Genomic DNA, 18,526 nt, shown 5'->3' with positions numbered 1-18,526 from the left:
GGGTCTTCGTCGAATTTGATGGGTGTTGTATGAGCCAATGATCCCTCTACTTGAGAGGTACTGGGTGCTCCTTGCGTTATCATTTGACGTAATGTTTGATTCTCCTGACGCAGGGCGGTCATCTCGGCCCTGAGCGCTAGCAACTCGTTCCTCATGTCTTGCGATTCATCCATCTCTGAATCAGAAGGCAGGCGTCTCAATCTGTCAAGCTGATTGGCCCGAGAGGACCGCGTACCTGTAGTCTTGATGGTTGGTCTCGCAGAGGTCGCCAGTCTGGAGTCCGGGAACTGATGAAATAGTGGCACTAGGAATCAGCCTCTCCACCACCCAAAAGAGAAACTGGCTGAAGGATGGACCAACTCCCAATGTCACGAAAGGCACTCTCCAGATATGCGTGACAAGAGGATTGTAGGCTCAGATGGATGGAACCATAGTCCAGGTGGAGCTTGTTGTCAAGACCATGAATCTTCCAAGAACCTCAGTGCAGCGACAGTTGGTAGATAGACCAGTGTAGCAGAAAAGGTATTCGCAGTAGGCAAAAGGAGCTTGGCTGGTGCTGATGGTTCCAATGGTACACAGGATAAAGTTCGGAGTCAGGCAAGACAGGAAAGAGTGAGGTCAGTTGGAGCTTGCTGTCTGGCCAGATAAAGAACTGTATAAACGTGTCCAGGATGGAACAGGAGAATGCAGGCTAGCATAGGGTATGACCCATATACACAATAGATGGTAGATGACTCAGGACAGGACTCAGGAAGTAGCTGGAGGCTGGCTGGCCCAGAACAGGACCCAAGTAAGGACCGGAGGCAGACAGGCCCAGGACAGGACCCAGGTAAGAGCTGGAGGCAGGCTGGCCCAAGGCAGGACCCAGGTAAGGACTGGAGGCAGGCTGGCCCAGGACAGGACCCGGGTAAGGACTGGAGGCAGGCTGGCCCAGGGCAGGCCACAGGTAAGGACTGGAGGCAGGCAGGCCCAGGACAGGACCCGGGTAAGGACTGGAGGCAGGCTGGCCCAGGGCAGGCCACAGGTAAGGACTGGAGGCAGACAGGCCCAGGACAGGACCCAGGTAAGGACTGGAGGCAGGCTGGCCCAGGGCAGGCCACAGGTAAGGACTGGAGGCAGGCAGGCAGGCCCAGGACAGGCCACAGGTAAGTATAGAGGCAGGAACAACGAGGCGAGCGAAGCGAACCGCGTTGAGACGCGACCCGCTTTGACTCGCGGCCTCTTTTATGGGCCGCCGGCGCCCGAGAGGCCTGGAACGCAAGCCGTTCCGTTTCCGGGCGCCGGCGAACCCACAACGAGTTGGCAGGCAAGCCCCTCCAAGGAGGCGAGCCCAGTCCACGGCGCATTCGCCGAAGGCCGCCGGCCCCGTAACCCGTCGCTCCCCTCCCGGCGAGTCCCCAGACGCGAACGCGCGGGTAGACTCGCCAGGAGGAAATGGGAGCGGCAGACCCCAGTCTCCCGCGTGACATGACACAACCTAAAATTCAGGAACAGCCTAAAAAGCTGGCTCTACAATGCTTAACAGAACAAACTTTTAGCCTAAATCCATCAAGAAGGGAAAAGATCACTTCTCAATAGTTTGACTTTCACGTGCAGACACAACCTGAAGAAACTGCTTACTTGCCCCCGACCTTCAGCCTAGAACACACTGCATGGCACTCAGGAAACAAACGACTGGAAGACATCATATCAAGGAACTGCAAAAACCCTAAGAGAAAGCCCTCCTCGTCTCCAAGAATATCTAAACCACATTACAGAACATCTTCACGCTTCATTAAAGCCAAACACATCACCATAATGCAACCGACAGCAAGACCAATAGTTTCAAAGCCCTATGTAAACCCAAACACCACCTACACTCTCCCTGTTTCTTCAAAGCGCCTGGGGACCATGCAAATGGCATAAGTGCATGATACAAATCCTAACAACATGACATAACAGTAATCTATTGTCTGCAGGAACCATGCCCATAGGTCACTGAACTAGCAGGGGTGTTAAGCAAATTTAGAAATCACTCACAGTGGATTGTAATCAATAGAAGTGTCTTCAGAGGCATCCCACTCAAATACAAACTTTCTGTCATTCAAGTGTCGTGTTCGGCGGCGCTTCTTGACTCCTCCCAAGTATCGTTCCTGCAAGGAGAAGATGCTTGGTGTTAAGAGAAAAAACCAACAGAGGTAGGGGGGGTCCCCCAAGAAAATCCTTCAAATCGGTGAAAATAATACACTAACCAATGAAGGATATGAAGGAGCTATACAAATATTAGATGATGATATAATACAAATGCTATAAAAAAGCTATCCATTAATTTCATAATCACATGTGAGCGTTGCAAGGGAAATAGAGGAAAAAGATTCATTTAATTGTCAAACCACATTACACAATTAATAAATGTGAAAAAAACCTTAAAAAACAAACACCATGATTGATGGACAATAAACACATATTCCAATAAAAAGTGCTCCTTGCATGAAAGTGCCAACGTACTTCGAAAGGGATTCAGTCCACAAAGACAGTTAGACACAAATAATCCCATTGGCCTATAAAAGGAATCACAGACCCATGCAGTCAGTTGCTCCTTGCACAAAGGTGCAACCGTGCTTCAAAAGTGCTTCAATTCCCAAAGATAGTTGGACACATAAATAATCACATAGGCCCATGCACAGAATCACAGGCCGTTAGACTACTAGAAGAGACAACATGATACTAATAAGTCTTTGTTAGGGAGATGTATTATTTTTATGCTTCATCCCCTTTCCTAGTGCCAGCCCCAGCACTTTTGCTGGACTTCTGGACCTTTTTCGTTAATCCTGAATGAGTGGAGCCTTTGTACACTCATTCATTCTTAGGGGCTCTGTCTCTTGGAACTCTTTCCTTTGTATTTTACTGTCATATGGGGTCTATCTTTCCTCCATAGCTCTTAAAGGCATCTGGATTGTACTGTTGCAGCCCACAGCTCGTTAAGGGAAGAGTCGCTGGGTCCTTAGGGTCCTCCTTTGAGATTATAATCTTTATCCTCAAGTAACTACAGTTCTTAATACTTAGTATCTATCCTAAAACTTTATAGTCAAAGATTGGCACACACCACTTTCTTGGCGTGCCAAATGGATACTTCGTATCCCTCTTTTCTCTGCTCCTGTGACTTTTAAGTCACATAGACAATCGCCTAGTTATGGCTGGTGGCAGTGAACATGTCCTACCAACTATTGTGTGATGTTTTTCGCGCAAGCTATGTCCATAGCCTCGGTGGTGCACAATAAGAGCACCTGTGTGCCAATTTAGGGGCTACCTTCTTTTTTCGCCATTACTAGCATGGATGTTCTTTGTCAGTGCTTCTTCATTTTGGAAGGGGGAAGCCTGTGTGTATGTTTTGCATTTGGCGAGTACCCGTAGGTATCCCCGCCTAGGGTCCATAGTGTATGGGCAGGCAGGAAGTGGGGGAGGAGTTTTCCACCCACCTGTCCTTTGTTTGCCAGAGTGCCTGAATAGGACCAGCTCTCATTTCAGCCAGATATAAGAACCGAGGCACAGAGGGAGGCGCGATTTGTCCACGATCACACATTTGGGGAATGTCATTTTCCATATTCGACGTGGAGTCTCTATGTAAAACATACATAATGCAGTACTTGTAACAGGATAACCAAAATCAACAGGCTACAGTTAGTGTATGGAACATCTATAGATCAATGGACACAGAAGTACTTGTTATCTGTGTTGTTGATGTGTTAAACAAGCCAAGAAAACAGTGCCATGGGGAGGTGTGTGTTGCTTTTTACCCAGGAGCAAAATGCTGTATGAGCAAGGCCTGAAAATTAAATAATTGACCAGAATTTGGTATCAACAAAATTCCCGGGTTAGAAATGGATCTAGGAGTTAGCTACCACTACGATAGAAGAAACCTATTAGACTAGTATGCATGCACACAGGGGAGTACACCTGATAATGTTATCTTTGCTGGAGTATAAAGGTTCTTTCAATATATTTCAATATACCCAAGACCCCCCATAGTTTTGATTATCTAAGCGTAATACTGAGTGTCAGAAGACTTAAAAAGACCCCACCATTTAATGTAATATAATTGCTGCACACAAATCTGTGGCACCGGACAGTGGTTTTAAATTAAAAACACCCACGAGTTGCTTCTCACCCGGGGACTCACTGGCAGACTTTAAGGCCCGCACTGAATACTACCCCTATGTCAGACAACGGCGTAGCCCAAAATGTGGGCCCCCCGTACCTCTCCAAGCTCCTTAACAAAGAAATTTGCCGCCACACCCCCGGCCGGCCTGGACCACCACGTGTGTGCAATGTCCATGATGATTATGCTGCTGCAGGGGCATGCACTACTGCAAGAGAAAGAAGTAAATATGTTTTTTAATAAAAGCTTTAATGTTTCACATAGCGTGGGAAGAAGGGAGCGGTGCCTGGTCCACAAATATATCAGCCACGAGTGGTGGCTGGTGAGCTGTTTTTTTGGAGGGTGTAAATATTGGCCACAAGTATGCAATCGCTACCGAACGTGGCGAGGGAGCCCAAACTAACGAAAATGGGTTTGGAGGTTGGTGGGGATTCTTCCCCCTCCCCTGAGAAAATGTTTTGACTAATGGGTTAAAATGGCGCATTACACAGCACACTTTCTGTGAAAATGTGGGTAAAAGGCCAGCAATTTGGGCAAAAGGCCAACAATCGGGTTTCTAGAGTATAGGGTAAATCCTTAAAGTACAATAGATGCAAGTCACCAAAAGTGCAAAGGGCATTTCCCAATGCATTATCATGCTGGTCCCTGCAATATAGGTCAGTATAAAAAACATGTTCATGCTGGCTCTGCCCATACATTTCTATGCTGGATGCACCAGCATATGCTAGTGTTCCCATATAAAACCATACTCATGTTCGCTTTAAGATTTTCTTTTATATTATCATCACTGGCACTGGGCACAAAACTGGCTCTGCCAATATATGCCAGTATTACTATGTAAGAACATACTCCTGTTGGTTTGGCCATTAAAAGTGACAGGTCACAATATGATAACCTGGCCAAACTGGTTCCAATGTAAGCCAGTCTAGACCCATTCAAACACTTATCATGCTTGATTCATCATAGATGCTCAGTTAATAAAAAGTCATGCTACAGTAATAAAATATACATGCAGCTACACCAAAACATCAGTCTAGCAAGGTAACACTACTTATCATGCATGCTTTTTTAAAGATGCTGAGTAATAAATGTCATACCCCAGTAAGCAATGGCTAGACTGACTGCACCAAAATGCCAGTCTAGCCAGGTAATGCCACTCATGAACTTGGCTTTGCCCGAAAATAGCAGTAAAACATGCAAAGCCAATAAAGGATGTGTCAAAAATGCTCTAGTGATCCCAAGTCTCCCAGGGCATCACACACACATGCATCTCCTTTCACCTACTGGTCACTCACCAATACATCCCCTCCCACATTTATTCACACTGCATTCACCACTAGGCATACCATACAACATACAAACACACACTACTGCATTCATACTCATTCACTTATCAGTCACTCACTTATCCCTTCTCTTACATCCACTCATTGCATTCTCTACACAGGCACACCCACCCACCCATAACATTCAAAAACACACACTGCATCACTTCTCATTCACCCACCGTTCACATACATACATCTGACATGCGCTTCACACATGCAGCAAAATATCCATTTCTTTTTCTCAAAAAGCCTTCTTACCTTTTTCTTGGAGCTTCGGTCCAACCTTCCAGGCCAGTCTCAGCTCCTCTGTGCTGCTCAAATGCAGGAACCAGGAAGCTGCTTCCTGGTTCCTGTATGTGAGCTGCGAGGAAGCCGAGGGAGACAAGGTTGGAGCCGAACATGGCATGTGGCATGTGACATGTGCCACATGTCACAGTCAGCTCCAACTCCAACCCCTACTGAGCACGTCCCCGGCCCAGCCTTCACCCTGATGGGTGAGGACTGGGCTGGGGGCCTCGCAGACCTGGTGTGTTGGGGGTCCCCGGCAGCACAGTGGCCCCTGCTACACCAGGAGCTTCCAGTTTTCTTTTTTTTTTTAAGTTTTTAAAAATTGTATTGAATCTTTAAAATCATCGGGGTCGCAAGGAGTACCTAGGGGTTGTAAACTGTGACCCCCTGGTGACTCCAAAATGACGTCTTTGCATCTCCTAAGGTTGGATGAATTCCCAGAGGCGAGAATCCGCAATACCTGGAGACCTGCTGCCCATTTTGAGTGCATTGCCATGGAGAGGCCAAACTCGTCCAAAAATACTCCATATATCAGATCCAACTCGCCCAGAGCTCCCCCCTCCCCATCTCCCTCAGCAGTGTGTGGGGTTGTAAGAAGCAAAGAAGACTGGGTGAATCACATACTTTGTTGGTGCTGCAGAAAAGGCACCAAATCCACAAAGTGACCCAAGAAGTTGATGGAAGCCGTGACAGGGGTCCTCTCTCGAGACAGCTGCTGAGAGATCCCGATTGTCCTGGCTTTCGTCAACAGACCAAGGAATCCGGAGGTCAGGTCCAGCACAGCCACATCGAAGAGAATCCAGCCACAATGTCGTCTTCAATTCTACGGTACTGTGGGGCAAAAGGTATTGCTTACCTTGATCAGAGAAATCCCTCCAGAGCGTTGGAGTGCACCCAGAGGCCGGGTACCCCCCCTTACTTCAGACCTGAGCTGCTGCTTGCGTCCCCTTATCGAGTCCTTAACAGGATCTCCACTGTTAGTTGTTAACTTGCTGCTTACTTAAAGACTAGAGACTTGAAGAAATCCACAGGAACTCGCTTTGTATTCTGCTGTTTGTCAAGACTTTGAGCCCCTCTCCGAACTGCCTTTAGCTAGGGTTGCGTTTTCGGACTTAAAAGACACGCTATGCGAAGAAACCATTTCTAGACCCTTGAACAGTTCTAGTGTTATACTAACTACCCATTTTCCTTCCCTAAAGTTATTTGCTTATATGCGTATGCAGAGTAAATGTCTTACCATATTTCTGATAAGAACGCGAGTGCGTGTAGTTACCGATAATATAATAGCATTGTCTTTTCACTTTCTAAAGCTGCAACAAATGTAACAATAAATAAACACAAACAAAGAAGTTTCCCTTGAGGTGTATTCTAAAGTATTCCGAAGTATTCTTGTGCAAACATATAAGGTATTTAAGGTGATTCTGGTGCAAATATAATAATTATATTCTTTTATATAAACTATATGTGTCAGTGTTTCTTTGCAGTGCATGTCTAACTGGGTTCAGTGTACTTACATACAGATCACCTGACTGCTGGTTCCAACAGTAGTACAGACTGATAAAAGAGTTGGAGATCTACAAACCACTGGGGTAGTTTACTAAAGTCTTACCTCAACAACCTTCAATAGCGAGCTCAATATCCAATCTCAGATGGATCAAAGGACGCTGAACCATATTCTGCAGACACCAGGGAAAACACAAAAGGAAGTCACAGCCCTGTGCAATTAGGTGGCCATGCAAAATCTCGCCAAGAATTTCTACTAAAATGATCACATATACCTGTTCTCCGCTGTCGCGCTGCATGCAACATATCTCCAGTGCCAATTCAGGCAGCAAACGCCAAAAGAAATAGGATTTTGATCATGTTGACGTATCCACAGTCATATGACCTCCAGTAAGCGTTGGAAAATTAGACCGCGCTCCCTAAATGGGTAATTCAACAGTGCAGGAGCGGGTGCTCATCTAGCCTTGGTCCTTCCAAACATGCCAAAAATCACGGATAAGGCTGGATGTCATTGTACAAGCGCAATCTCGCGCCTGTGAAAACGCAGCTACTCCCATGGTTAATGATCACAAACCTCCATACATTTACATCACCAAATGTACATAAATCATGCCACGAAAGCAGAGGTGACAAATGAGGCTAAATACAATTCCAAATGTGGGATCACATGCCTATGATGTAACTACTTTGGCAATTAAAAATCCAATCACTAGACCACACTTTCTGTGAGACTCACCAGAAGATCATACAAATAAATGGAGGCTGCCATTGAAGGTATCAAAATGCAAGCAGCGCCTCTCCAAGTACATAATGCGAATGACATCAACAAAGAACACATAGATGATCAAATACATCCCAATGAGTGCCATTCTTCTCTGTTAAGACCGTCTTCAAAGCTACGCAGTGTGTACATCTAATGTTGCTCGCTGTGTGCTAATTTGACTTGAAGATAATTATTTTATTTTGCATTTTTTATTTTGCATTTTTAAAGCGCTCACACAGTCCGTGGGCACTGAGGCACTTTTTTTTTTTTAGTTGCATAATTTATTATTTTTTTGTCTTAGTTGCTTATTTATAACGCGTTTAAACACTCAGAGGTTGCTAAGCGCGGACCCGGGGATCGAACCTGTGCTGCTTCGTGTCGTCTTGCTTCCAAGGCGCGCACGTTGCCGCTGAGCTATCCTACCGGGAGATGGTCAACTGCGATAACCTTGTGCACCACCCACCATCTGATTTGGTCTTGATTGTGGGCCACGGAAATGAAATGATCCACCTATGGCGCTGTGGGGATTTTGGTCCAAATTCTTGTTCTGGGTTCGGAAATCTGTGTCCATACCTAGCGAATAGTCTTACCTATATAGATCTTCATGCACGGACACTGTACAATGTATATAACATTGCAACTCTTGCAAGTAGTGTGGAAATGAAAAGTCCACTCTTTACCCTGCACCACCCTACTTTGTTTGACCAAAGTGAATGTACATGCAGTGCAGTCTCCACAAGGATAATGTCCCGTGACCAGTGGTAATCTCTAAAGGGTCTTAAATTGGGTCCGGGGGTCTGAATTTGTCTTTCTTCCACTACCCGATGTTCTAAAGGTGTTTTTCCTTTCTTAAAATGAAATATGGGGGTCGAAGGTCATCATTGTGAAGTTGGAGATGTGCCAATTCTTAAGGATTCATTTTTTGATGGCATTTCTATGTCAGCCAAAAGTACTGACACGCAGTGTTAAGAGATAGCCAAGAGTGGTTGAGGAAATGGTACATGGGTAAAGACATGTCAAGAAGTTGTCAACATTTGCTGAAAGGATCATGTTTGATAATTGTGTTATTAAGTGTAAATTAAACCAACCTGCAGACACAAAGCACATTGACCATGAGCCCCTCACTACTTGAATTACCAATCAATGACAGACCAGCCATTGAGATCACTTCTTATAATTCAGTTTATGTTTTTAAAGCTTAGACTGCTATTTTGAGGGTCTTGTCTTTCAGTGTCTAGCTTGTGCAAAGAAGGGTTGGATGCTGTGTTTGTACAGTTTAAAGAATCTCACAAAAGACCCTCAGTTTGGACACCTTTTATTGGACGAAAAGCAGAAGAGGAACAATTCATTTGTTTTCACAGTCCAATTGTAAGATATTCTTAAGAGGTGAGATGGGTGGTGAAAAGGTACAAGGTAACATGAAAGTACATACAATTAATTATTATTATTTTTTTTAAATTTCTTTTATTGATTTTATGCAAACAAAACAACACAAACCAAACAAGCAGCATCATAATAGTTCCATTACACATCAATGTATCCTAATCACTGCTCCCATAACCACTCCCTCCTCCCATGAGCCTATTCGTCAATCTCATTCAATGTCTGGCACGTGCGGCCGGGTTTCGTTCTCTTCGGAGTCTGTTGGGTCTGATATTACTCCAAACAATTCTGCTATTAGCGATTTCCAAGCCAACAGGGTACCCGCCTCCCCTTCTCCAGCCAGGCTACTCGCTTCTTGCCATGCCACCGATTCAGCCTCTGCCCATTTCTGCAAGTCCTTCCACCATACATCCACCTTAGGCTTGTGGCATTTCGTCCACCCCATGGCAATCCTACGTTTTGCAAGCACATACACCATATTTCTCAGTTTCTCAATATGCTTGAGTTTCCGTGGCCTGGGGAACCCGCCCAGTAAGCAGGCCCAGGCCGTGTCTGTAACAAGAGTAACCCCCTTATCAGCCAGTTTCTGCGCCACTTCTCCCCAAAAGCACCCAATGATCGGGCACGACCAAAACATATGTGTCATGTCAGCATTTTCTAAGTTACATTTGGGACACGCTTGTCTTCCAGTGTTTCGGAACTTGGATATCTTCAAGGGGGTCATGTATGCCCTATGCGTTACATACAACTGTATTTGTTTCAATCTGGCATTTCTAGACACTCATTTGTGATAGCCCAGGGCACGCTCCCACACCCCATCCTCCATTGGGGCCCCCACTTCCGCCTCCCAGTCCAGTCTCAGATGTGTTGATTCTTTCCCAACCTTAGTCATCACCATCTCATACAATCTCGAGATCTCGTGCCCTCCTTTGGATATATCATATATTGCTCCCAAAACTGCATCTGGTTCTTCTATCAAAACTGTCTCTGGCCAGGTGTTCCTAATCATCCGCACCAACCTAATGTACGTGACATATTGGCCCGTATGGAGCCCCGCCTCTTCGCTGAGTTCTACAAACTCCTTAATGGACCCCTCTTGCCAAACATTGCCTAGCGTTACCAGCCCCACCAATTCCCAGTAGGTCCTAATAATCACCCTCAACTGATTATCCCCTCCTGTTAAAGCAACCAGCGGTATCTGCGGGAGGCACGGGCATGGCACTTCCATCAAGCGACAAGCCCTGCGCCAAATTTTCCACCCAAACCTCAACATCGCAGGACGCCCCCTCATTTCAGTTTCAGACAGCCAGATAATTTCTTTCAAGTAAAACGGGGCGCAGTCCTGTCCAAGCACCCTGTGCGCACGGGTCGCTTCATCGGAGAGCCACTTGGCCACATACTGTAGCTGTCCCGCCAAATAGTAAACCTCAAAATGAGGCAGTCTGATACCTCCGTTTTCATAAAAGTTCTGCAATTTCCAAAACGCCACTCTATTCCGGGTACCATGCCACAGGCACTCCCTGCACATGCTGTTCAATTTATTGAAAAACCTCTTGGATATCATGTATGGGATATTACTAAAGTAATGCAGGAGCCTGGGCAGGACTACCATCTTGAGCATTGCCCCTCGCCCCATCATCGCCAGGGGCAGTTTTGCCCAGAACTGCATGCTGTTCCTAATTTTCTCGACGGCTACTTCTGTATTATGTCTATGTTCTTCTTCCACCGTGTGGTATACATCTACGCCCAGGTAACGAAAAAAAAGAGCTAGTTGCCCATGGTACTTGTAGCACAGGTAGTCTATCCACAGGGGTCCCCTTATAGTTACCCAGCGGGAATATGACAGACTTTTGGGGGTTCACCGATATGCCCGACAACTCTGCACATCTTTCCATCACTTCAAGTATGTATAGGAGATTTTCTTCTGGGTATTGCAGGTACAATAATAAATCATCTGCGTACAAGGATATCAAGTGTCTTTCCCCATCTACCTCAATACCTATCGCATCATACTGTGCCCTAAGGCATATTGCCAGAGGCTCCAGGGCTGAAATGTAAAGCATCGGGGAACAGGGGCACCCTTGTCTGGTGCCTCTACCAAGTTGCCATCTCTCAGATATCACCGCTCCAGTTCGGACCCTGGCAAGCGGCTCACTATACAACATCTTAGCCCACCTTATATAGCCCGGCCCCATTCCATACCCTTCCAAGGCAGCCAATAGCCATGACCACTTGACCGAATCAAAAGCTTTAACTGAGTCTAGAGACACTATCGCCATCTCACCTTCATTCCTGCTACCCCATTCGACCACCCGGTGAAGACGCCTTTGGTTGTGTGTTATATTCCTATTCGGGACATAACCCGTTTGATCAGGATGTATCAGTCTACCAATCACTTTCTGCAATCGGTTTGCCAGGACAGCCGTTAGAATCTTGCTGTCCTGATTTAGCATCGACAAAGGTCTGTAGGAACCACATCTATGCTCCGGTTTGTTGGGCTTGGGCAGCGGTATTATTATCGCCTCTCTGAGCGACTCAGGCAACCGTCCTATCTCAAACACCTCATTAAGCATGTCCAGCATTGGGGGGGGGGGGGAGGATTTCCTCTCTGTATACTTTATAGAATTTGCTGGGGAACCCATCTGCTCCCGGGGTCTTACAGGTAGGCAACTGCTTAACAACCACTTCTAACTCCTCTAACGTGATTGGCTCATCTAGCTCCTCTCTCTCCTCTTCACTGATCTTGGGCAGCCCTATATCTTCTAACGTTTCAATTATCTTGCGTTGGTCACTCATCTCATCATCCCCGTACAGCGCTCTGTAATAATCCGCAAATTCTTTGTTAACCCCTTCTTGCGTGGCCACTTCATCCCCGTCCTCGTTAATAATGGTCCTAATCGGAGGCCTAGGGGTCTCGCTTTTGTATAGCCAGGCCAAAAGGCGGCCTGTCTCATCTCCCCCCGCGTGCTGCCTCTCAACATATTTCCTATAATTAAGATTGCAGAGTCTTTCCCAATGCCCTGCACATTGTTGCTGTAGTTGGAGTACCAGCTCCGTGTCTACGTCACCGTTCTTCAATGCTGTTTCTAGCTCAGTTTCCATCCTCTGTAGGTCAGCCAAGACCCCACCCTGTAACCCTCTTGACTTAGCAATGGCTGCCCCCCACATCACCACCTTAAAAGCTTCCCATAATGTGCCCGCGGAGTCAACACTCCCAGTATTCTCCTCAAAACAATTGGTAATCTCTTCCCTTATATCTTCCCTAAAGACTGGATCTTTAAGTGCCTCTGCTCGGAGGCGCCATGTAGGGATCCTCGCCCTCGGGGGGCAATATTGCCATCCGAGGATCAGGGGCGAGTGATCTGAGAGGACCCTAGCCTTATAATCTTAGTAATCTCAGACATCACATCTGCTGTAGCAAAGACATAATCAAGCCTAGTATGCAGTTGATGCAGGGCTGAATAGTGCGAATATTGCCTCCCAGTGGGATGTTTCATCCTACACGCATCTGTAAAGCCAAAATCAATTAGCAGCGTCTGCAACGCTCTCGCCGCCGGGCTAGGCTTACCCACCCCGCCATCAGATCTGTCCACCACAGGATTCAGCACACAATTAAAGTCCCCACCCCAGATCAGCACGCTCCCTATACACATACTAAGGTTGGTACACAGGGCTCTGAAATATGCTGCTGTGTTTTGGTTGGGGGCATACGTGTTTACTATGCATACCTCCCTGCTCTCCACCAGCCTTCGCAATATAGCCATCCTTCCATCAGTTTCAACTACTTGTATCGATTGGAACGGGACATGCGGTGCCACCCAGATTAACACACCCCGTGCGTACGCAGAATATGGCAAGCCCACCACAGTCCCTCTCCACTTTCTCTTAACCAACTCCAACTTCTCTCGCGTCAAGTACATCTCCTGTAGTAGTGCAATTTCTATTTTCTGCCTTTTCAGATACATCATGATTTTATTTCTTTTCAGGTAACTGTTAAGGCCCCTGACGTTCCACGTTATTATCCTGAGGTCTCCCATAAGTCGTTGGTAAGCACCCCCTCAATCTTCCGCCGATCCCGCCCCCTCATGCGCCGCAAGTGCAACATTCTGATTCCTCCAAATAGGCTCGAAACAAAACTTAAACTTCCCATAACCACACACACACTCAACTTCCCATCCCCCCCACCTTCTTCCCCCCCATCACTTCCCCAACCACACCCCCCCCACCCCAACTGTTGCCCAGCTCCATTCCTGGATCTCAGGCACCCCCACATCTAGCCCTGCCTAGCACAAGCTTCTACTCAGGGCTCAGTAGGGTAAGCCGCCCTAATGGCCGCTGAAACTAATAAACTATCGGGGTAGGTCGTCCACGTTCTGTTGCTCCTTTTGAGAAATATTACGCATACAGATGCTAGACAGTTACCAATTGCAGTTCACTCACTATATTCTAGTCCATGTCGAGCACCAGGCTCGGATTGTGCTCAAAGTTCAGCCAGTTTCAATTTCTCTGTACAAACAGGATCCTCCTCCCACTCACCCTCGCAATGTCCATATTACAAAATCTTCATTCGGTGTGCTCCTGCCGGTCACGATCCGTTTCTTGATCCGGGCAACCCTGCAGGTCCAGCCATGTGACAACATCCTCCGGGGTATCAAAAAATAGCGCTTTGTTCTTATGTAGCACCTTCAAACGTGCCGGATACAGCAGCATATATTTGACTCCCGCCGCCCTCAGCCTTCTCTTGACGGCGACGTAACTATACCTCTGCCTTTGCACCAGTATCGTATAGTCCAGGTATGCTGTGATGTTGCTGGATGCTCTTTCGATCGTACCGCCCTTACAAAAATATTCAAGGATCTTTTCTCTATCCCTGTAATTCAGGATCCTCGCGATGATCGGCCTTGGCGGGGCCCCCGACCAGGGTTTCCTCATTAGGGCGCGATGCGCCCGCTCCACCGTGAATCCTTGCGAAAGATTCCCTGCTCCGATCCCTTGTATGATCATGTTTTCAACATAGTTTGTGGGGTCTTGGCCTTCTTCCCCCTCCGGCAGACCAACCACACGGATGTCGGCATTGATCTTCACCCCACTTTCCAGACCACTGGTTCTTTCTGCAAGTGCCCTGATATCTTGACGTAACAGGGTGAGTTTCGTGCCCACAGCATCAATCTTTTTCTCCAGGGCTGTGCGTAGGTCCGCCATTGCCAAGTCCCATTTAGCACTCAGTCCCGTTATAGCCTCCAGGATCTGGTGCTTATCCCCTTTGGGGGCGTCTTCCGCGGGAGTCACAACCATGCTCTGCACCGATGTCGAGGGGGTCCGCTGCGTTTTCGTAAAAACCTCCATCGTGGGTTGCTTGGACTTGACTCTCAACCCTTTCGCTGACATGGCGCTGCCCTCCACTCCTGTACGGCTCTGTCTTGGTGCAGCTGCTGCACTGTCCTTAGTCCGACAATAGTCTGGCTCCCAGGTCTCCTAACTCACATTCAAGAAGGCACTCCAAATTGTCTTACGGGTGGGCTATGGCCTCACACTCCTCATTCAACTTCCGTAGCCTTGTCGCCCAAGTATCCAATGCTATCTGCTCCTGCAGTCAGATCGCCAAGGCATCATTAGCGTACGCCAGGCCGGGCACTCTCATGGTGCTATCTCGAACACTTTTCCATATTTCCTGTTGTACTCGTCCTCCAGGCAATCGTCCGCGGCCTTGTCCCGCAGTCCCGGGGAATCAGTTTCGTTTCTCCTCAGAGGTCTCTCCTTTGTTAGCCGCCATCTTGGCACCGAAGTGGCCACACAGCCGTACCAACAAAAACGTATATATCTCACGATTCTCCGGGACCATGAACTTCTCCCACGAACTCCACTTAGCGTGCAGCTTCCGACGCCTGATCCCCAAAGTTCTAGGCGCTCGTTACAGTTTCAGCGGGTAACTTTAGCAAAAGTAAAGTCGGATCACCAGGAGCTCCTCACGAAGCACGTCCTATTCCATGGCCAGATAGCCACGCCCCCCGTACATACAATTAATTAATGATGCTATCCCTACACTAAGTGTGCAGGTATCCACTGTGCCCATCAGTGCCTACGCACTAAGGCAGTTTGCAAGTGAACGAAGAGTGTGCAATGTTACGCCATAAGCTTATCTTGTTCCTTTACTTACAGCGTCTCCCTTGTGAAGATAATAAGCAATTGGTCTGTTTTCTATGCACTCCGCATCTGGAAGGATGGGTGGGCGGCATTTGACTCTAAAGAGAGGCAAACGCCATAACGACTACTACCACGTACGTAACATTTGTCTTCTGGGCCTCAGATTAACATGCTGTGCATAGATAAGAGAACAGTAGATAGTGAAGGCAGTGGGATGTGCTTGTGGTAGCACAGAAAACAAATTGCGCAGGACTTCCTGAACCACTTAAGCCTCTGCTCTTGCTTAGTATCAACACAATAGTGCTTTGTGAATGTTTGCATTGAAGCACATGTAACTGCTGGATTTGTCTGCATCCTTCAACATCTTCTACCACTTCCGCTTGATTTGAGAATAGGAAAAGGGTGCTGAGGATGTCAGATTGAGAGTCAAGCTGGATGACATCATTCCCAAGCAATCTATTGTCGGGGTTAATCTGTGCAATTCTGAATCATAAACAGAAGCAGTGGATAGCAAGGTCCCATAGAGCTTGTGTATTTCTCCCTGCTTTTCATTATTTATAACAAGCCCTTACAGGACTTTAGTTACCTTTGGGGGCTAATATTTAAACTTCGGCAGACAATATTTAAGTCATCTCTCTATGGAGCTACAAAATAACAGCATTATTAGCTCAGCCAATTACTATCTTATATTACTACGTCAGTTGAGACCCTTATTATTGGACAATGACTCTGCCACTATAGCTTGTGCCATTATTGGAGTGAAGATTGACCATTTAAACTCTTCTTGAAGGTACTAATCAAAGCATAAGTCGTACAAAACAGCAACTAGCATAGTCATTAACATCCTTATAGACTGTCATCACCCCAGTACTGAGGAGACTACACTGTCTTCCTGGCGCAGGAATTCTTCAAATTGTTCACTTTCACCGAAAGCTCTTCCTGGCCTTGCGACTTTTCACCTGCAAAATAAATTGAAATGGGCGAATCCTATAAGGCCTCTTAGAGCCAGAAATGATGTTTAGGTTTGTTTAGACTGGCGCTACTACGATGCGGTTTCATGTTCCTTGTCCATAGTAGCTCAGACAGAAAATCCAAAAGAGCCAGAAAATTGTCAAAACAGATAACCTTTCACTTTTTTATGAACTAATAGAGAGATGTTGATTTGCTAATGTCCAGTGAAAGACTGATTCTGAGTTTTAAGACCAATAATGGTATTTGAGTATCAATAGCCCCTTAATTTCTTAAATCTTGGAAGTACAAGAGAGCACTGCTTCAAAGATCTAACCCGTCTAGCAGACATCCACCGGATGAATCCGGGGATTTGCCACAGAAGGTTTTTTGAATGAGGGCAAGAGTTTAAACTTGGTCGGAGCAAGAATCGGAAGCCAGTATAGCCTTCTCAAAACCAGGGATATACGTGTTAGTCCATTGGAGTTTGTGTCAGCACGGGGAGCAGCGTTTTGCGAAATGTGTAGCTGTCTAGCAGACCTCTTTGTTAGACCTGTAAAAAGACTGTTGCAATAGTCCAGCTTTGCCCATATTACATCGGGCTAGAATGGCAGTTATCTTCTTATATTGAAGGCCTGATCTGTCTACAAGTCTCAGGATCATTAGATAACTAGTAGTACCACCTAGTGTTGCATGGGTCTGTAGCTGACATGCATGTGGGGGTCTGCCAAAGCATTGTGTTTGTTTTATTGTGTCATAATTTCCTATTTTTGAAAAATCGCAAAATCAGCAATCTCCCGAAATCGCCTATACTGATAGCACAGAACGTATGGCCTATACACCCACGCGCCCTGCTCTACCCCTTTGCAGGGCTCACGGGTGGGGTTTTTCAAATGTCACTATCGCCAGTACACCTGAGACTGGTATGCCGACCTTGTGTCTTAACTTCGTATTAGTGAAAAAGTCGTAAAAATCGACAATCTACCGGAATCGCCTATACCGATAGCACAGGACCGGACCCCACCCTGTGCTGGGCGAATGGGTGGGGTTGATCAGATTTCACTATCGCCAGTACATCCCAGACTGGAATGCCAACCTTGGGCCAACATTTAATACCACCAACTGTTACAGGGCTGCAGCCAACCCCAGACATACAAACACACTTTCACAAATATATATATAATGTGCAAAGTTTAATAAATTGCCAAAATGAGAAGCAAAGGAGGACGAGTGTTGAGGATTATATATAGGGATTCTGCTTACCAAGGACGTGCACTATACACTCAGTTTCATCCAAAAACGACAGACCTGAGGACTTCTTTCGATATGGCCTTAGAAGGGGAGATAAAAAGGATTTCCTGTTTTGGCCCGATTAAGGCCCAACCAATTTGCTGACATCCATCCTGCAATATGCTGAAACATCTCCCTGACAAATGCTGTCTTATCATCGTATGAACAAGAGAGACGAAAAACTATCTGGGTGTCATAAGCGTAGTTCTGAAAAATGACACCCCTTTCAATCAGCAAGTCATGTAAAGGTTTAATATATATATTAAAAAGCAGAGGTGACATACACAAGCCCTGCAGAAATTGCAGGTTAATAACCTCTGGATCCAAAAAGAAGTCATTCATTTTAACTCAAGATGTTCTATTTGAAATTATTTAAAACAGCTCACTGCAAGGTTAGATAATGCAGTTATCTCCCTTATTAGATTCAGCAAAAAGGAATTATCCAGGGTGTCAAACGCTGCAGATGTCTTACAGCATCAGCATGCCAGTATTTTCTTTGTTAGTAATCTTTAAAAGGCAGTCTTTAACATCCATTAATGCCATTTGTGTAGCCCGATGTGGCCTAAATCCAGACTGCCCATCTCCAAGTATCAAATTACTATCTAGGCTGTCTTGCAGTTAAGGTTTAGTGGCCTTATCAATTACTTTTTACTACCTTCTACTAAGGCTTTTTGCCCAGAGGTGTAACCCAAGTTTTATGTCAGGCATAGAAGAAGAAAGAAATGAACTGTTGGACAATCC

General features: G+C 46.3%; 1 protein-coding gene across 1 annotated transcript in view; it reads right to left on the bottom strand.

The window, feature by feature from the left end:
• The window catches only part of DDX23 (DEAD-box helicase 23), a 607,483-nt gene that overhangs the window by 297,466 nt on the left and 291,491 nt on the right, over window positions 1–18,526 (bottom strand). Inside the window, exon 8 of the mRNA XM_069653852.1 lies at window positions 2,020–2,132. Within this exon, the coding sequence (XP_069509953.1) occupies window positions 2,020–2,132 (113 nt within the window). The remainder of the gene's footprint in view (window positions 1–2,019; window positions 2,133–18,526) is intronic.

This window comes from Ambystoma mexicanum, chromosome 3q, assembly GCF_040938575.1.
Source record: "Ambystoma mexicanum isolate Mex_15411 chromosome 3q, UKY_AmexF1_1, whole genome shotgun sequence".
Taxonomy (NCBI): domain Eukaryota; kingdom Metazoa; phylum Chordata; class Amphibia; order Caudata; family Ambystomatidae; genus Ambystoma; species Ambystoma mexicanum.
Note: the sequence above shows the minus strand (reverse complement) of the source record. Positions and strands in the feature narration are given on the sequence as shown.